Here is a 13569-nt window from a genome sequence, read left to right as displayed (position 1 = left end):
ACTATTGCCACAAACACACATGTATATGAGGTTGTCAAACCCCGATCAGAAGACAGTGTGTGATTCAAATGTTTGTACTTGGACTGTGACACCGTTATTTGGGAATGCAGCATATATCAGAAGAGGAGACATAGCAGAGCTATGCTTGCAGGAAGCCAGATGCACTGCATGTGATCAACCAGTAGTCTTGGAATTACACCAGGATGGTTCCAATGGCATCTGGAGGGTAAATAGAGCTTGAGGGGCATCCTTTGGTGGGTGATATGTACAAAATGGGGTAGATTTAAAAATGAGTCATATTGGCACAAATGAATAACTGTATGAGTACATTACTATAATATCACATTGTGATTCGGGGAACAAACCTTTACAACAAACAATCAATTAATTGTAATTAACATGTGATGATGATGTGCAATAACTGAGCAACTCTCTTGCAGTTTTTTCATTGTGCATAATCTTCGACTAATGCAACAGACCTATAATGTATCTGTTAGGAAAACAATATGTAACCATTGATTTACTTTATAAGGGCTCATACTCACTTGCGAGAAACTCACATGAGTCTCGCATGTCAATACCCGGCACTGCCGCTGGCACTTGGATCTATGCAGCTGAACGCTCCGCTGCCGAGTGCCGGCGGCAGTGCCGGGTATTGACGCGTCAGACTCGTCCGAGTTTCTTGCAAGTGAGTATGAGCCCTTAAATTACTAATTTGGAAACTAATCACTTTTCATCAGTTTGAGTATCTGTGATTGTTCCACTGTCAAATACAGCTTTAAATATGACAATTGATCTTTGCTAAAAGTCATCCGTTATGGTTAAAAAATACAGCAACACTTAAAAATTACAAAATAAAATTACTTATAAGTCAATAATTGTCCTTATAGTGAACAATATAAGTGAGTGCTCTGTCAGAGAGAGTGGGAACCACTCAGATACCAGAAGAACCAAAGAAACGGGCACGTGTTTCTGATTTAGTACTACTGTTTGCCATTTCTTATGTAATAAAGGCAATTTTATCTGAACCTCTATTTTGTCTGGTATCCCCTTCTTTAGTCCACCTTTTTGGGTTTCTTTGGTTCTAAAAGTCATCCATGCAGACAGCCCCCTTCATTGAGTTCATATGTTTCAGCCACAGTCATTGCAGCTTGGTAGCTGACATCAAGTACACAAGCCATATAAGCGCTATAGGCAAGTAATAGTATTTGGGTGGGCTGTACTAAAGATCCCTCTAACTTTAGTATTTTATTGGTAAGATTTATTGAGAGTTTTGAGGTGGTTCACAAAAAATACCATGGCTTAAGCTATAAACAAATCTTAGTTGTTACACTAACATTTTCTCACACTATTACAGCTTTACAGTGCAATAAAACCAAATATCAAAAATGGGTAATGTCAGCAGAACATACCGTAATTGCTGCTTTATTGCTGACCGTAAGCAAACCTGCGGACATATAGAATTAAAGAAGCAATGAAACGAAATAAGAACTTGTTCCCCAATTGGATATCCAAGGTCAAACATTCTGACATACATAAGGATTAGAAACAGGACACACAAGGGAGAGGATATAGTGGAGGGGCTCATAGAATGTTCAAGATCATATGCTATGAGAAAATAACTTATCATCATTATGGCAAACTAGCCAGGTATGTCACTCATGGCTGTCAGACTGCATCAAACGTGTCTGGTAGTCGGAAAGGATGGTAGTGAATCTATCACTTGTCATTATCATGGGGTCTTTCATCTACTGATGAGAAAAAGGAGATGTGTTCCAGCTTCTTTGAATCCAAAAATTTATTAGAAATTGCTTCTTTCATCTATTGGCTATGGGCATTTTGGTTAACAGATGCCATAGTTCAAGCTAAAGAACTTTAAGCAATTCAGGTATCGGTGTATGGAGCGGTGTCAGGGAGATGTCGATATCTCGCTGTAACAGCTGAGATTGGAGCTATCTCCAATAGAGAAGGGCGAACCCGGATTGTAAAGTTCAGGGTTCGTACCAGACATCTTGTGTCCGGTGCTGAACTCCGAATACGGATTTCTCCTCGAAGTCCATTTTACAGTTCGTGAGTTTGAGGAGGAGACAGAAAGAGAGATTTTCCAACTCCAAAGTTAGGGTCCCGATAGATTTCCTATGGCGTTCGGGTTCAGGTTTAATTTTGAAACTGTTCTGATACCCGAAGTGAATTTAGGACTAAAGTTCATTCGAACCTGAACTTCCTCAGGTCCTCTCATCCTTAATCTCCAATCGTTGCTCTTTACCTTTTTAAATTTTGCTGTCAATCACTAACAGTGGCACATAAACAATGCAATCACCGCTACTGGCTCCAGTGGTTTGTCATAGAAGCCGGAGGCTTACTGAAGTCCTCCACGGCTGACTACTTAAGTCCCCCACAGCTGCCTACTAAAGTCCCAGACAGCTGCCTACTAAAGTCCCTGACCGCTGCGTACTGAAGTCCTCCACAGCTGACTACTGAAGTCCCAGACAGCTGCCTACTAAAGTCCCCGACAGCTGCCTACTAAAGTCCCCACAACAGCCTACTAAAGTCCCCGACAGCTGCCTACTAAAGTCCCCGATAGTTGCCTACTACAGTCCCCACAACTGCCTACTAAAGTCCCGACAGCTGCCAACTAAAGTCCCCGACAGCTGCCTACTAATGTCCCCCTCAACTGCCTACTAAAGTCCCCGACAGCTGCCTACTAAAGTCCCCGATAGTTGCCTACTACAGTCCCCACAACTGCCTACTAAAGTCCCCGACAGCTGCCTACTAAAGTCCCCGACAGCTGCCTACTAATGTCCCCCTCAGCAGCCTACTGAAGTCCCCAACAGCTGCCTACTGAAGTCTCCACAACTGCCAACCTTGTCTTCCTGTGAAACTCATATGGGAACGTCATTTTGTCTGTATTACATAGAACAGGCAAGGGTGCTAAGGATACTAAGAAATAAAGTAAGAAAAAAAGGTTTTAAAAATATGAAAAAAAAGGAAATGACCTATCTTTTCCCCTATTAATAATAAAGAAATTAAAAAATATGCCTATTTAGCATCACAACATCCGTAAAAGTCAAATGTATCAAAATATTAAATGAATTAGACCGAACATTAACCCCTTTATTACCTTGGACGTATCCATACGTCCCTGTGGCCTGGTACTTACTGATCTTGGACGGATGGCTACGTCCAGGTGATTTTTCGCACACTGGATTGCCGCCAGGTGTCAGCTCATTCTGACAGCTGACACCCGGCACACAATGTCCAAAAAGTGGTCCTGCACTGCTCCCGACACTTTAACCCCCTAAATGCTGCAATCAAACTCTTTTCAGCATTTTGGGAGCAGGCAGAGGGAGGATTGGAGAACCCGCATTGTCATCACAGGGTCCCTATTGTTGCCATGGTGACCTGATGATGACGTCCGGGTCACCCGGCACTAGGAACATTGTTTGAATTGTAATGTCCAACAAACTTATACAGTTGGGACTGTCAGGTGTCCACATACTTTAACCATATAGTCTAACTTGGGCATTAAGGGGGCTGTCTGACATAGGAAGAATGGGTCTGCTTTTTAGAAACACAATCACTTTTTTCCATGGGCAGTATCTGGTATTGCAGCTCAATCTCTTTCTAATTCCCGACATCACCCTTTATTTCTGCAGGGCATAAGTGTCATGTATGTTGGCTTATCCTACTAATGTACTTAATGACCTTTTCTTTAATGTGCAGAATGAGAATGAAGCATGTTTTAATTCCCAGGAAGAGGTGGGTTACACATTGCTAGATTTTAATAGTACGCCTACTCACGACATGTATTGTGTGCTGTTACTATAAATACAATCATACCTGTTCTACAAATACTTTTCAGCTATTGACTTTTTACAATTCGGTATTCTTCTGGAAAGCATAGTGTACCCAAATTTAAAGAAGTTGTCTAATGTTCTTAAATGGTTAAAGGGAGCCTGACAGTGGATACGTGCTGCTGGAAGGACAGTGACTGCATGGTGTCAGCCAGGTATAGTTTATAGTTTACGGCTGCTGGGAATAGCAGCACAGAAGACTGTCGGAAAGGCAGTCCCTGGTGGGTTCTCCCGGCCCCTTCACTCAAAAGGAGTGGGCAAGGAGAAGCCACTGGGGACCCATCTGATTGACTAGTCTCCTGTGCGGCCTTGTCCCTAGTGACTTGTAAAGTTTGTTTCTCTCTGAAACCCTGCAGCATTTCGTAGTGAAACATACCTGGCAGACACCATGCCGCCACTGACTGATACATGTATAAAAAAAGGAAAAATGGAGGGCACCGCTATGCTATAATAAGGCAGAAAAGGAAAGGGTTCTCCAAGGGCATGTCAAGAAAACAGGGGCATGAAAAGGAGAAAAAGCGACTTGCCCATGAAATGGGAACACCACATATATAAATTTGATGATAGACAAAATTTTTATTTATCAAAAACTTACACAGACATGTAACAACACTATATCCATAAAAACAATTAAAAACATGCAAAAAAACAAACTGGTCATATCATAGGATAATGATACAATGACCCTCCCACATCAAAAATCCCACAAATGGAAACAATTGTATTTATGTATAAAGGCAGGATACACTTCACACATGAAGTGTCCAAACAATGATTTGCAATACAATACATATAAATAGTGAGAAAACCTGCATTCCACAAATATGGCTATTCACAGCACCATACAATTACATGCCTAACCTGTATGAGGAAACAGAGCAAATGCCTGCACACCACTACAATAGTTAATTGGATACACACTGACTGCATGTTACTAAAAAGGTGGAGGGCAGAGAGATCGTTAGCGAGATCGCTGCGGAGTCACAAGTTTTGTGACGCAACAGCGATCTCACCAGCGATATCGCTGTGTGTGACATGTATCAGCGACCCCCCCGCCGGGTATCGCTGATCGTGCTCGAATGGCCAGGACATTTTTTTGATCATTGGTCTCCCGCTGGCCAGCACGCATTGCTGCATATGGCAGGTGGGAGACCAGCCATCAGCAAGCTGGAGCTGGTATCCAAGGTAAACCGCGGGTAACTGAGCGACGCACGCTTGTTACCCGCGTCGTCGCTGGTCCTGATCGCTGGTGAGATCTGCCTGTTTGGCAGCTTACCAGCGATCATGTAGCGACACACCAGCGATCCTGACAAGGTCATATCGTTGTGGGGATCGCTGGTGCGTCGCTATGTGTGATGGGGGCTTAACTCTTATCTACTACCCCCAGTGTTCTGTAGAAACTGTGAGACCACTGAAGATCCAAGAGCAACCAAACCACCGAAGGGACCAAACAGCCAAAGAACACCAAGCAAGAAATAATAAATAATGCACCTTTATTAAACAGGTGGCAAATTATATATAGCCATAATTAAAAGCAATGTGCATGTATCGGGACAATTTGTACAATTATAATATATAAAAAAGGCAGACCCAATTATACATAGTTCTTACATATATTCCTCAAGTGAAAGTATAAAATCATGAAGATTTGTAAACATATACATACACTGTATATATAAAAAACAATCAGTGCAAAAAGGCAAACTAATAAATTGTTCCCTACAAAAGTGCATGTGCAAGTGCTTCAATAATAGTACCACAATGCCTCAAAGCATAAGAAAAAAGTGCACACAGGATGACAAATACTACAGCTCTAAATTAAAGTGCAAAAAGAGGAATTAATTTAATGGGTAATGTACCTTTAAGGGTCGCCACATCCCTTAAGGGTGTGATATATAATATATATATCTCCCTCTAATATATAAAGCTCAAGTGTGTGTATGTATGTGTGTATGTCCGGGATTGGCATCCGCACCGTCGCAGCTACAGCCACAAAATTTGGCACAGTCACACGTCTGGACCCCCGAGAGTGTCCTAGGCTATGTTGTGAGGCGAAATTTTAACCCCGCACGTTCCAATTCACCAAACAATTTTGCCCCCATCTACAAATAAGGGGGAAAAAGTGTGTGTGTATCAAGCCCCGCCCCTCATTATGATGTCATAATGGTTGCCATGGCGACGCTGATGTCATCATAGGTTGCAAGCCCCGCCACTCATTATGATGTCATAATGGTTGACTATGGGATGGAGGAAGTGTGATGGGTATATGGGCACTGGACTATGGGAGGGAGGATATGTACAGTGGGGCAAAAAAGTATTTAGTCAGTCAGCAATAGTGCAAGTTCCACCACTTAAAAAGATGAGAGGCGTCTGTAATTTACATCATAGGTAGACCTCAACTATGGGAGACAAACTGAGAAAAAAAAATCCAGAAAATCACATTGTCTGTTTTTTTTTCATTTTATTTGCATATTATGGTGGAAAATAAGTATTTGGTCAGAAACAAGCAATCAAGATTTCTGGCTCTCACAGACCTGTAACTTCTTCTTTAAGAGTCTCCTCTTTCCTCCACTCATTACCTGTAGTAATGGCACCTGTTTAAACTTGTTATCAGTATAAAAAGACACCTGTGCACACCCTCAAACAGGCTGACTCCAAACTCCACTATGGTGAAGACCAAAGAGCTGTCAAAGGACACCAGAAACAAAATTGTAGCCCTGCACCAGGCTGGGAAGACTGAATCTGCAATCGCCAACCAGCTTGGAGTGAAGAAATCAACTGTGGGAGCAATAATTAGAAAATGGAAGACATACAAGACCACTGATAATCTCCCTCGATCTGGTGCTCCACGCAAAATCCCACCCCGTGGGGTCAGAATGATCACAAGAACGGTGAGCAAAAATCCCAGAACCACGCGGGGGGACCTAGTGAATGAACTGCAGAGAGCTGGGACCAATGTAACAAGGCCTACCATAAGTAACACACTACGCCACCATGGACTCAGATCCTGCAGTGCCAGACGTGTCCCACTGCTTAAGCCTGTACATGTCCGGGCCCTTCTGAAGTTTGCTAGAGAGCATTTGGATGATCCAGAGGAGTTTTGGGAGAATGTCCTATGGTCTGATGAAACCAAACTGGAACTGTTTGGTAGAAACACAACTTGTCGTGTTTGGAGGAAAAAGAATACTGAGTTGCATCCATCAAACACCATACCTACTGTAAAGCATGGTGGTGGAAACATCATGCTTTGGGGCTGTTTCTCTGCAAAGTGGCCAGGACGACTGATCCGGGTACATGAAAGAATGAATGGGGCCATGCATCGTGAGATTTTGAGTGCAAACCTCCTTCCATCAGCAAGGGCATTGAAGATGAAACGTGGCTGGGTCTTTCAACATGACAATGATCCAAAGCACACCGCCAGGGCAACGAAGGAGTGGCTTCGTAAGAAGCATTTCAAGGTCCTGGAGTGGCCTAGCCAGTCTCCAGATCTCAACCCTATAGAAAACCTTTGGAGGGAGTTGAAAGTCCGTGTTGCCAAGCGAAAAGCCAAAAACATCACTGCTCTAGAGGAGATCTGCATGGAGGAATGGGCCAACATACCAACAACAGTATGTGGCAAGCTTGTGAAGACTTACAGAAAACGTTTGACCTCTGTCATTGCCAACAAAGGATATATCACAAAGTATTGAGATGAAATTTTGTTTCTGACCAAATACTTATTTTCCACCATAATATGCAAATAAAATGAAAAAAAAACAGACAATGTGATTTTCTGGATTTTTTTTTCTCAGTTTGTCTCCCATAGTTGAGGTCTACCTATGATGTAAATTACAGACGCCTCTCATCTTTTTAAGTGGTGGAACTTGCACTATTGCTGACTGACTAAATACTTTTTTTCCCCACTGTATGTATGATGGGTATATGGGCACGGGACTATGGGATGGAGGATAATTATAAATTGCTATAACTAACCACAGTTAGTTACTATGCCCGGGCAGTGCCAGGCTCTTCAGCTAGTATATGTATGACAATGTTTACAAATGTTCATGATTTTATACTTTCACTTGAGGAATATATGTAAGAACTACAGTTAGGTTCATATATATTTGGACAGGGACATTTTTCTAATTTTGGTTCTAGACATTACCACAATGAATTTTAAACAAAACAATTCAGATGCAGCTGAAGTTCAGACTTTCAGCTTTCATTTGAGGGTATCCACATTAAAATTGGATGAAGGGTTTAGGAGTTTCAGCTGCTTAAAGGGGTTGTCCGGGCTTTTCACATAATCTCAGTACATATCTGGGCTGCAGAATTATGACAATATGTAATTTACTTTCTGTCACTAGTTTGCACGGTTTTCTAGATATTCTGAACAGAACGTCCAAGGGGGGGGGTGTTATGGCATTGAAATGAGAACTAGTCGTAACCTCCTACTCTACTCCAAACATGCCCTCTATAGCAACAACCCCACCCTCCATAGCTACAGGCCCTCCCCGTACACATGAAGCAGCCTCATCACACAGTAACGAATTCTTCCCCTCCAGCAGCCTCAGTGCAGAGAGCTGCTCCTCCCCCAGACACACACTGAACAGTGATCTATGGAAAGTGAAACCAGTGAGGAGGAGGGAAAATCGTCCTGTATTCTAATCTGCATAGGGGATTGGCAGTCACTGATGTAATCTGTTGTGTGACAAAGCCTCTGCTGTGTGAATGAGACAGCTCTGTGTCACTGATGTCTTCAACGAAGGGATTGCCCACACCTGTCCATGAAATAGCCTTGGAGTCAATTGTCCAATTACTTTTGGTCCCTTTAAAAACAGGGTGGCACATGTTAAGGAGCTGAAACTCCTAAACCCTTCATCCAATTTTAATGTGGATACCCTCAAATGAAAACTGAAAGTCTTAACTTCAACTGCATCTGAATTGTTTTGTTTAAAATTCATTGTGGTAATGTCTAGAACCAAAATTAGAAAAATGTTGTCTCTGTCCAAATATATATCGACCTAACTATGTATAATTTGGTCTGCCTTTTTTATATATTTTAATTGTACAAATTGTCCCGATACGCGCACATTGCCTTTAATTATGGCTATATATAATTTGCCACCTGTGTAATAAAGGCGCATTATTTATTATTTCTTGCATGGTGTCCATTGGCTGTTTGGGTCCTTTGGTTGCTTGGTTGCTCTAAGTTCACACTAGGCGGTTTTGCAGCTTTGTTCATGCGTTTAATGCAAATTTTCAGCTGCGTTTTACAGTACCAGCAAAGTCTATGAGATTTCAGAAATCTCATGCACACCGCTTGTTTTTTTTTTGTCATCAGGAGATTGTGCTTTGCATATTTTTTTTACACAATGGAGCATGTCACTTCTTTTAGCCTTTTCAGAGTTTTTCACCCACTTAAATGAATAGGTGGTGAAATAATGCATAAAAAAATGCTGAAAAACCAAGGCATCAAGTTTTGCTGTGCTTTTTTTGTGCCAAAACCTGATTCTATAGAATAGGCCTTTTTTTCCCAACACTAAACTTTATCAGCACGCAAAGTGACAATTCTAGCATACCAAAACCGCAGCAAAATATGCAAGAAAAACCTGCTTTTTTTCCTGCAGCTTCTTTCCTGCCAAGAGATCAAGTTTTGCTGCAGAAGAAAACTACTAGTGTGACCTTACCCTTAAATTGGAAAAGTGCTTGTTAAAACAAGCAAATTTGCATCTTATTAAAAATCCTTTCCAATGTCAAAACTAGGGAGATTTTGAACTCTACAGTGGCATGTAAGTTTGTGCACCCCTGGTCAAAATTACTGTTATTGTGAACAGTTAAGCAAGTTGAAGATGAATTGATCTCTAAAAGGCCTAAAGTTAAAGATGACACATTTCCTTTGTATTTCAGGCTAAAAAATTTTGTTTCACCTTTTACATTTTAAAAATTACTAAAAGGAAAACAGGCTGATGCAAAAGTTTCGGCACCATTGGAGATTTGTTTGCTCAGATATATTTGACCAAGGTTTCAGGCCTTAATTAGCTTGTTAGCGTTAATGGCTTGTTCACCAACAAAATTAGGAAAGGCTAGATGATGCAAATTTCCCAGCTTCATCAAAACCCAGCCTCCTATATAACCTTGCGACTAAAACAGCAGCCATGGGTTCTTCTAAACAGCTGCGTAGCACCTTGAAAATAGTGGCGTCCCACAAAGAAGGAGAAGGCTATTAGAAGATAGCAAAACGTTTTCAAGTTGCCCTTTCCTCAGTTTGAAATGTAATTAAGAAGTGGCAGTTAACAGAAACAGTGGAGGTCAAGATAAGGTCTGGAAGGCCAAACAAAATTTCAGCGATAGACGCTTGTAGGATTGCTAGAGAGGCAAATCAGAACCCCTGCTTGACTGCAAAATACCTTTAGAAAGACTTAGCAGCCTCTGGAGTTGTGGCACATTGTTCTACTGTTCAGAGACATCTGCACAAACATGGCCTTCATGGAAGAGTCATCAGAAGAAAACCTCTCCTGTGTCCTCACCATAAAATTCATCATCGGAAGTATGCAAAAGAACATCTTAAATAAGCCTGAAGGATTTTGAAAACAAGTCATGTGGATCAATGAGGTTAGATCTCTTTGGCCACAATGATCAGGGGATTGTGTGGGGAAAAAGAGCACAGAATTTCAGGAAAAGAACATCTCACCAACCATTAAGCATGGGAGTGGATTACTCATGTTTTGGAGTTGGGATGTGTCATGATCCATGCTGGATCATAACAGATAAATGCACAAAGTAACCTTTTTTTTTTCCTTGAGCTGTGTGCTCAGAGATAGTTTTGCCCCGGTGGCCAGTATGGTCATTTCACTGGTGTTTTTAGAGATAGTTTTCCCCCGGTGGTGGTTAGTGTAATTGCACGGGAATCACTAACAGGTGTGTTTACTCAATAAAGGTGTGTCAGTTGTTCTGACTCACGTTGGTGATATTGTTGGTCTTTTCCAACCATGCTGGGTGAAGGAAGGAGCTGAGGAGAGTCCAGGACAGCTCACTCAGAGTCCTGGATTGGCAGCTATGGTGTCAGCGAGGAGTTCGTGTAAAGCATGGTGGAGTGGCAGCTATGGTGTCAGTGAAGAAGTCTTGCAAAGCTTGGTGGAGTGGCAGCTATGGTGTAGAGCTGCACTCAGCTGCTGGACTCTTTTGCTGGAAGCTGCACTCAGGTGCTGGACTCTATGGTGTCAGCGAGGAGTTCGTGTAAAGCATGGTGGAGTGGCAGCTATGGTGTCAGTGAAGAATTCTTGCAAAGCTTGGTGGAGTGGCAGCTATGGTGTAGAGCTGCATTCAGTTGCTGGACTCTTTTGCTGGAAGCTGCACTCAGGTGCTGGACTCCGTTGTTGGACAGCTGCACTCGGGTGCAGGGCTCCGTTGCTGGACAGCTGCACCCAGGTGTTGGACACGGTGGGAGGAAGATGCAATCAGGTGTTGGACTCTGTTGCCTGGAGCAAGTGCATCAGAGCAAAACTAAGTGTTTCCCTGTTTGTCACTTTTCCTTCATGTTGGTGTTAGTACAGTGGTGGGGCCAGTGCCTGCACCACCCAGCTCCCTAGTAAGGGATAGGTGTAGAGTGTGCTAGGGTGACAGGGTGACAGGTATCCGGATCGGCGACAGGTGAGGAGCCTGTATAGGGAACGTTAGGATTGTTAGGGGCGCTGACTCAGGGGAGTGCAGGAGGTCTCCACATCCACCATACCCTATCGCAGGGCCCACCGTTGTAAATGTTTCCCTATCCCCTGTGTCTTGTTGTATTAGTTACCGGCCTGTGGGCCGCGTCACACTGGACAATTACACGTGCCGTGTCCTGTTGTATTAGTTACCGGCCTGCTGGCCGTGTCACACAGGACGGGACACGTGACAGGATGCAGCCAATAGCATAGGCAACATTTTTCGAGGGGAAAAGGGAAGAATGGATTCAATGAAATTTCAACAAATTCTTGATGCAAACATAACACCATCTGTAAAAAAAAGCTGAAGTTGAAAACAGGATGGCTTATGAATAATGATTCTAAACACTCGTCAAAATGTACAATAGACTGCTTCAAAAGGCGCAAGCTGAAGGTTTTACAATGGCCCTCACAGTCCGCTGATCTGAATATCATTGAAAATCTGTGGATAGACCTCAAAATAGCAGTGCATGCAAGATGGCCCAGGAATTTCACAGAACTGGAAGAATATTCCAAAGACAAATGGATGAAAATCCCTCAAATAAGAATTGAAAGACTGCTTTATGTAGCCATTTATAAGCTGTGATACTGCATGCCCAAACTTTTGTATCTGCCCATTTTTCTTTTTGTAATTTTTAAAATGTAAAAAATGACAATATATTTTTTTGCCTAAAATACAAAGGAAATGTATCATCTTTAACTTTAGGCCTTTCAGAGATCAGTTAATCTTCAACTTGCTTAACTGTACACAAAAACAGTAATTTTGACCATGGGTGCCCAAACTTTTACATGCCACTGTATTGTGTACAGCTTGTTGCCAAATTACTGGCCACCTCTGTAGTCTCAGAATGGCCAGTTTCCTAGGTAAGGGGTGCGTTGCTTGCAGGTTCTATGGTTTATTGTCTGCAAGCTCCTTTCTGAAACTTTCCGATTGCTGGATCTGGCACTTTCTGTCTCCCAGCAGTTCTCCAATGCCACACAGGCAAAGCTGCCCCTACTAGCCGATAGTGAGAGCACTTAGTTCTGACCAGCGAGGCCACCATGTCACTCTTCAGCAGTGCACCGCCCCAGTAAACAGAAACCGGGAGGCAGAGAGGTGGTGCCGTCCTGAAGAAAGATTAGAACACTACTTTAACGGTTTATATTCTAGATATTTTTAAATTAAATATTACATTTTAAGGAGCAGGGTATCACTCCCTCAACTATACATATATATGCCCTCTATAAAAAATACATTGGTCATACCATATATAATATTCCATAACAGCATGTCACCAAAATTTCATTAAATATGATTTTCCATTAAACTGAAAATAGCATCTGGAAATTCATCACAGCTAGTCAGAAACGGTATAATACTGAAATATTTTGTATTCTTTTCTGCTCCAGGTAGAAGATGGCACCCCTACCATGTCTCCAGTACATAATGCAGCCTTTGGTTTAAAACCTCGATCTGGTAGGTTTCATTGTGCAAAGTGTTTATCCACACTAATACATTATACAGAAATATATGGTGTGAAAAGAATCTGTAATGACCTATAAATTGTGCAAACATTCAACCAAGATCTTTTATTAGCGGCTCATCACAAGTTTATTCAGTGGACTAGAAGCAGCCTTTTCTAAACACACACATTAGTTGGATATTGTCTGAGAGAGAATCAAATGAACAGCAAGGGGAACCATAACAAGAAATATTTAGACTCTGGAGCTTTTTAGCCTTTTTAATACAGTAAATCTTAAGTTATTGATGATCTTCCAGTGAAAGTTAATATTTAATTGTGGGATAACCTCTTTAAAGTTGAAAGTCTGCTCTCCAATAAGATCTTGATGTATTATAATTAAACTAATTAAAACAGTCTAATGAAATGAAAATTGCAAACATCCAAAATGCAAGAATAATACACACAACTCCAAAAATGAATGGAGAAAAAAGGATGACTGAAGCAAAAAATAATACAAAAATATTTTTATTGTAAAATTTTCTTGTGGGGTTTGGTATATACATTTATGACCTTATTTTTGCAGAA

The 13569-nt window shown here is 41.8% G+C and overlaps 1 protein-coding gene across 4 annotated transcripts in view; it reads left to right on the top strand.

Moving 5' to 3' along the window:
• The window catches only part of LRCH1 (leucine rich repeats and calponin homology domain containing 1), a 323294-nt gene that overhangs the window by 219935 nt on the left and 89790 nt on the right, over positions 1 to 13569 (top strand). For 2 of the 4 annotated variants that reach the window (XM_073580256.1, XM_073580254.1), the window contains exons 14-15: positions 3724 to 3759; positions 12932 to 12998. In XM_073580256.1, coding sequence (XP_073436357.1) covers positions 3724 to 3759; positions 12932 to 12998 — 103 coding nt within the window. The remainder of the gene's footprint in view (positions 1 to 3723; positions 3760 to 12931; positions 12999 to 13569) is intronic. The other 2 variants (XM_073580257.1, XM_073580255.1) reach the window with 1 other exon arrangement.

The sequence above is a fragment of the Dendrobates tinctorius genome, unplaced genomic scaffold (assembly GCF_039654945.1).
Source record: "Dendrobates tinctorius isolate UK_male_01 unplaced genomic scaffold, ASM3965494v1 ptg000064l, whole genome shotgun sequence".
In the NCBI taxonomy this organism is placed as follows: domain Eukaryota; kingdom Metazoa; phylum Chordata; class Amphibia; order Anura; family Dendrobatidae; genus Dendrobates; species Dendrobates tinctorius.
This window is presented reverse-complemented; position numbering and strand designations above follow the sequence as displayed.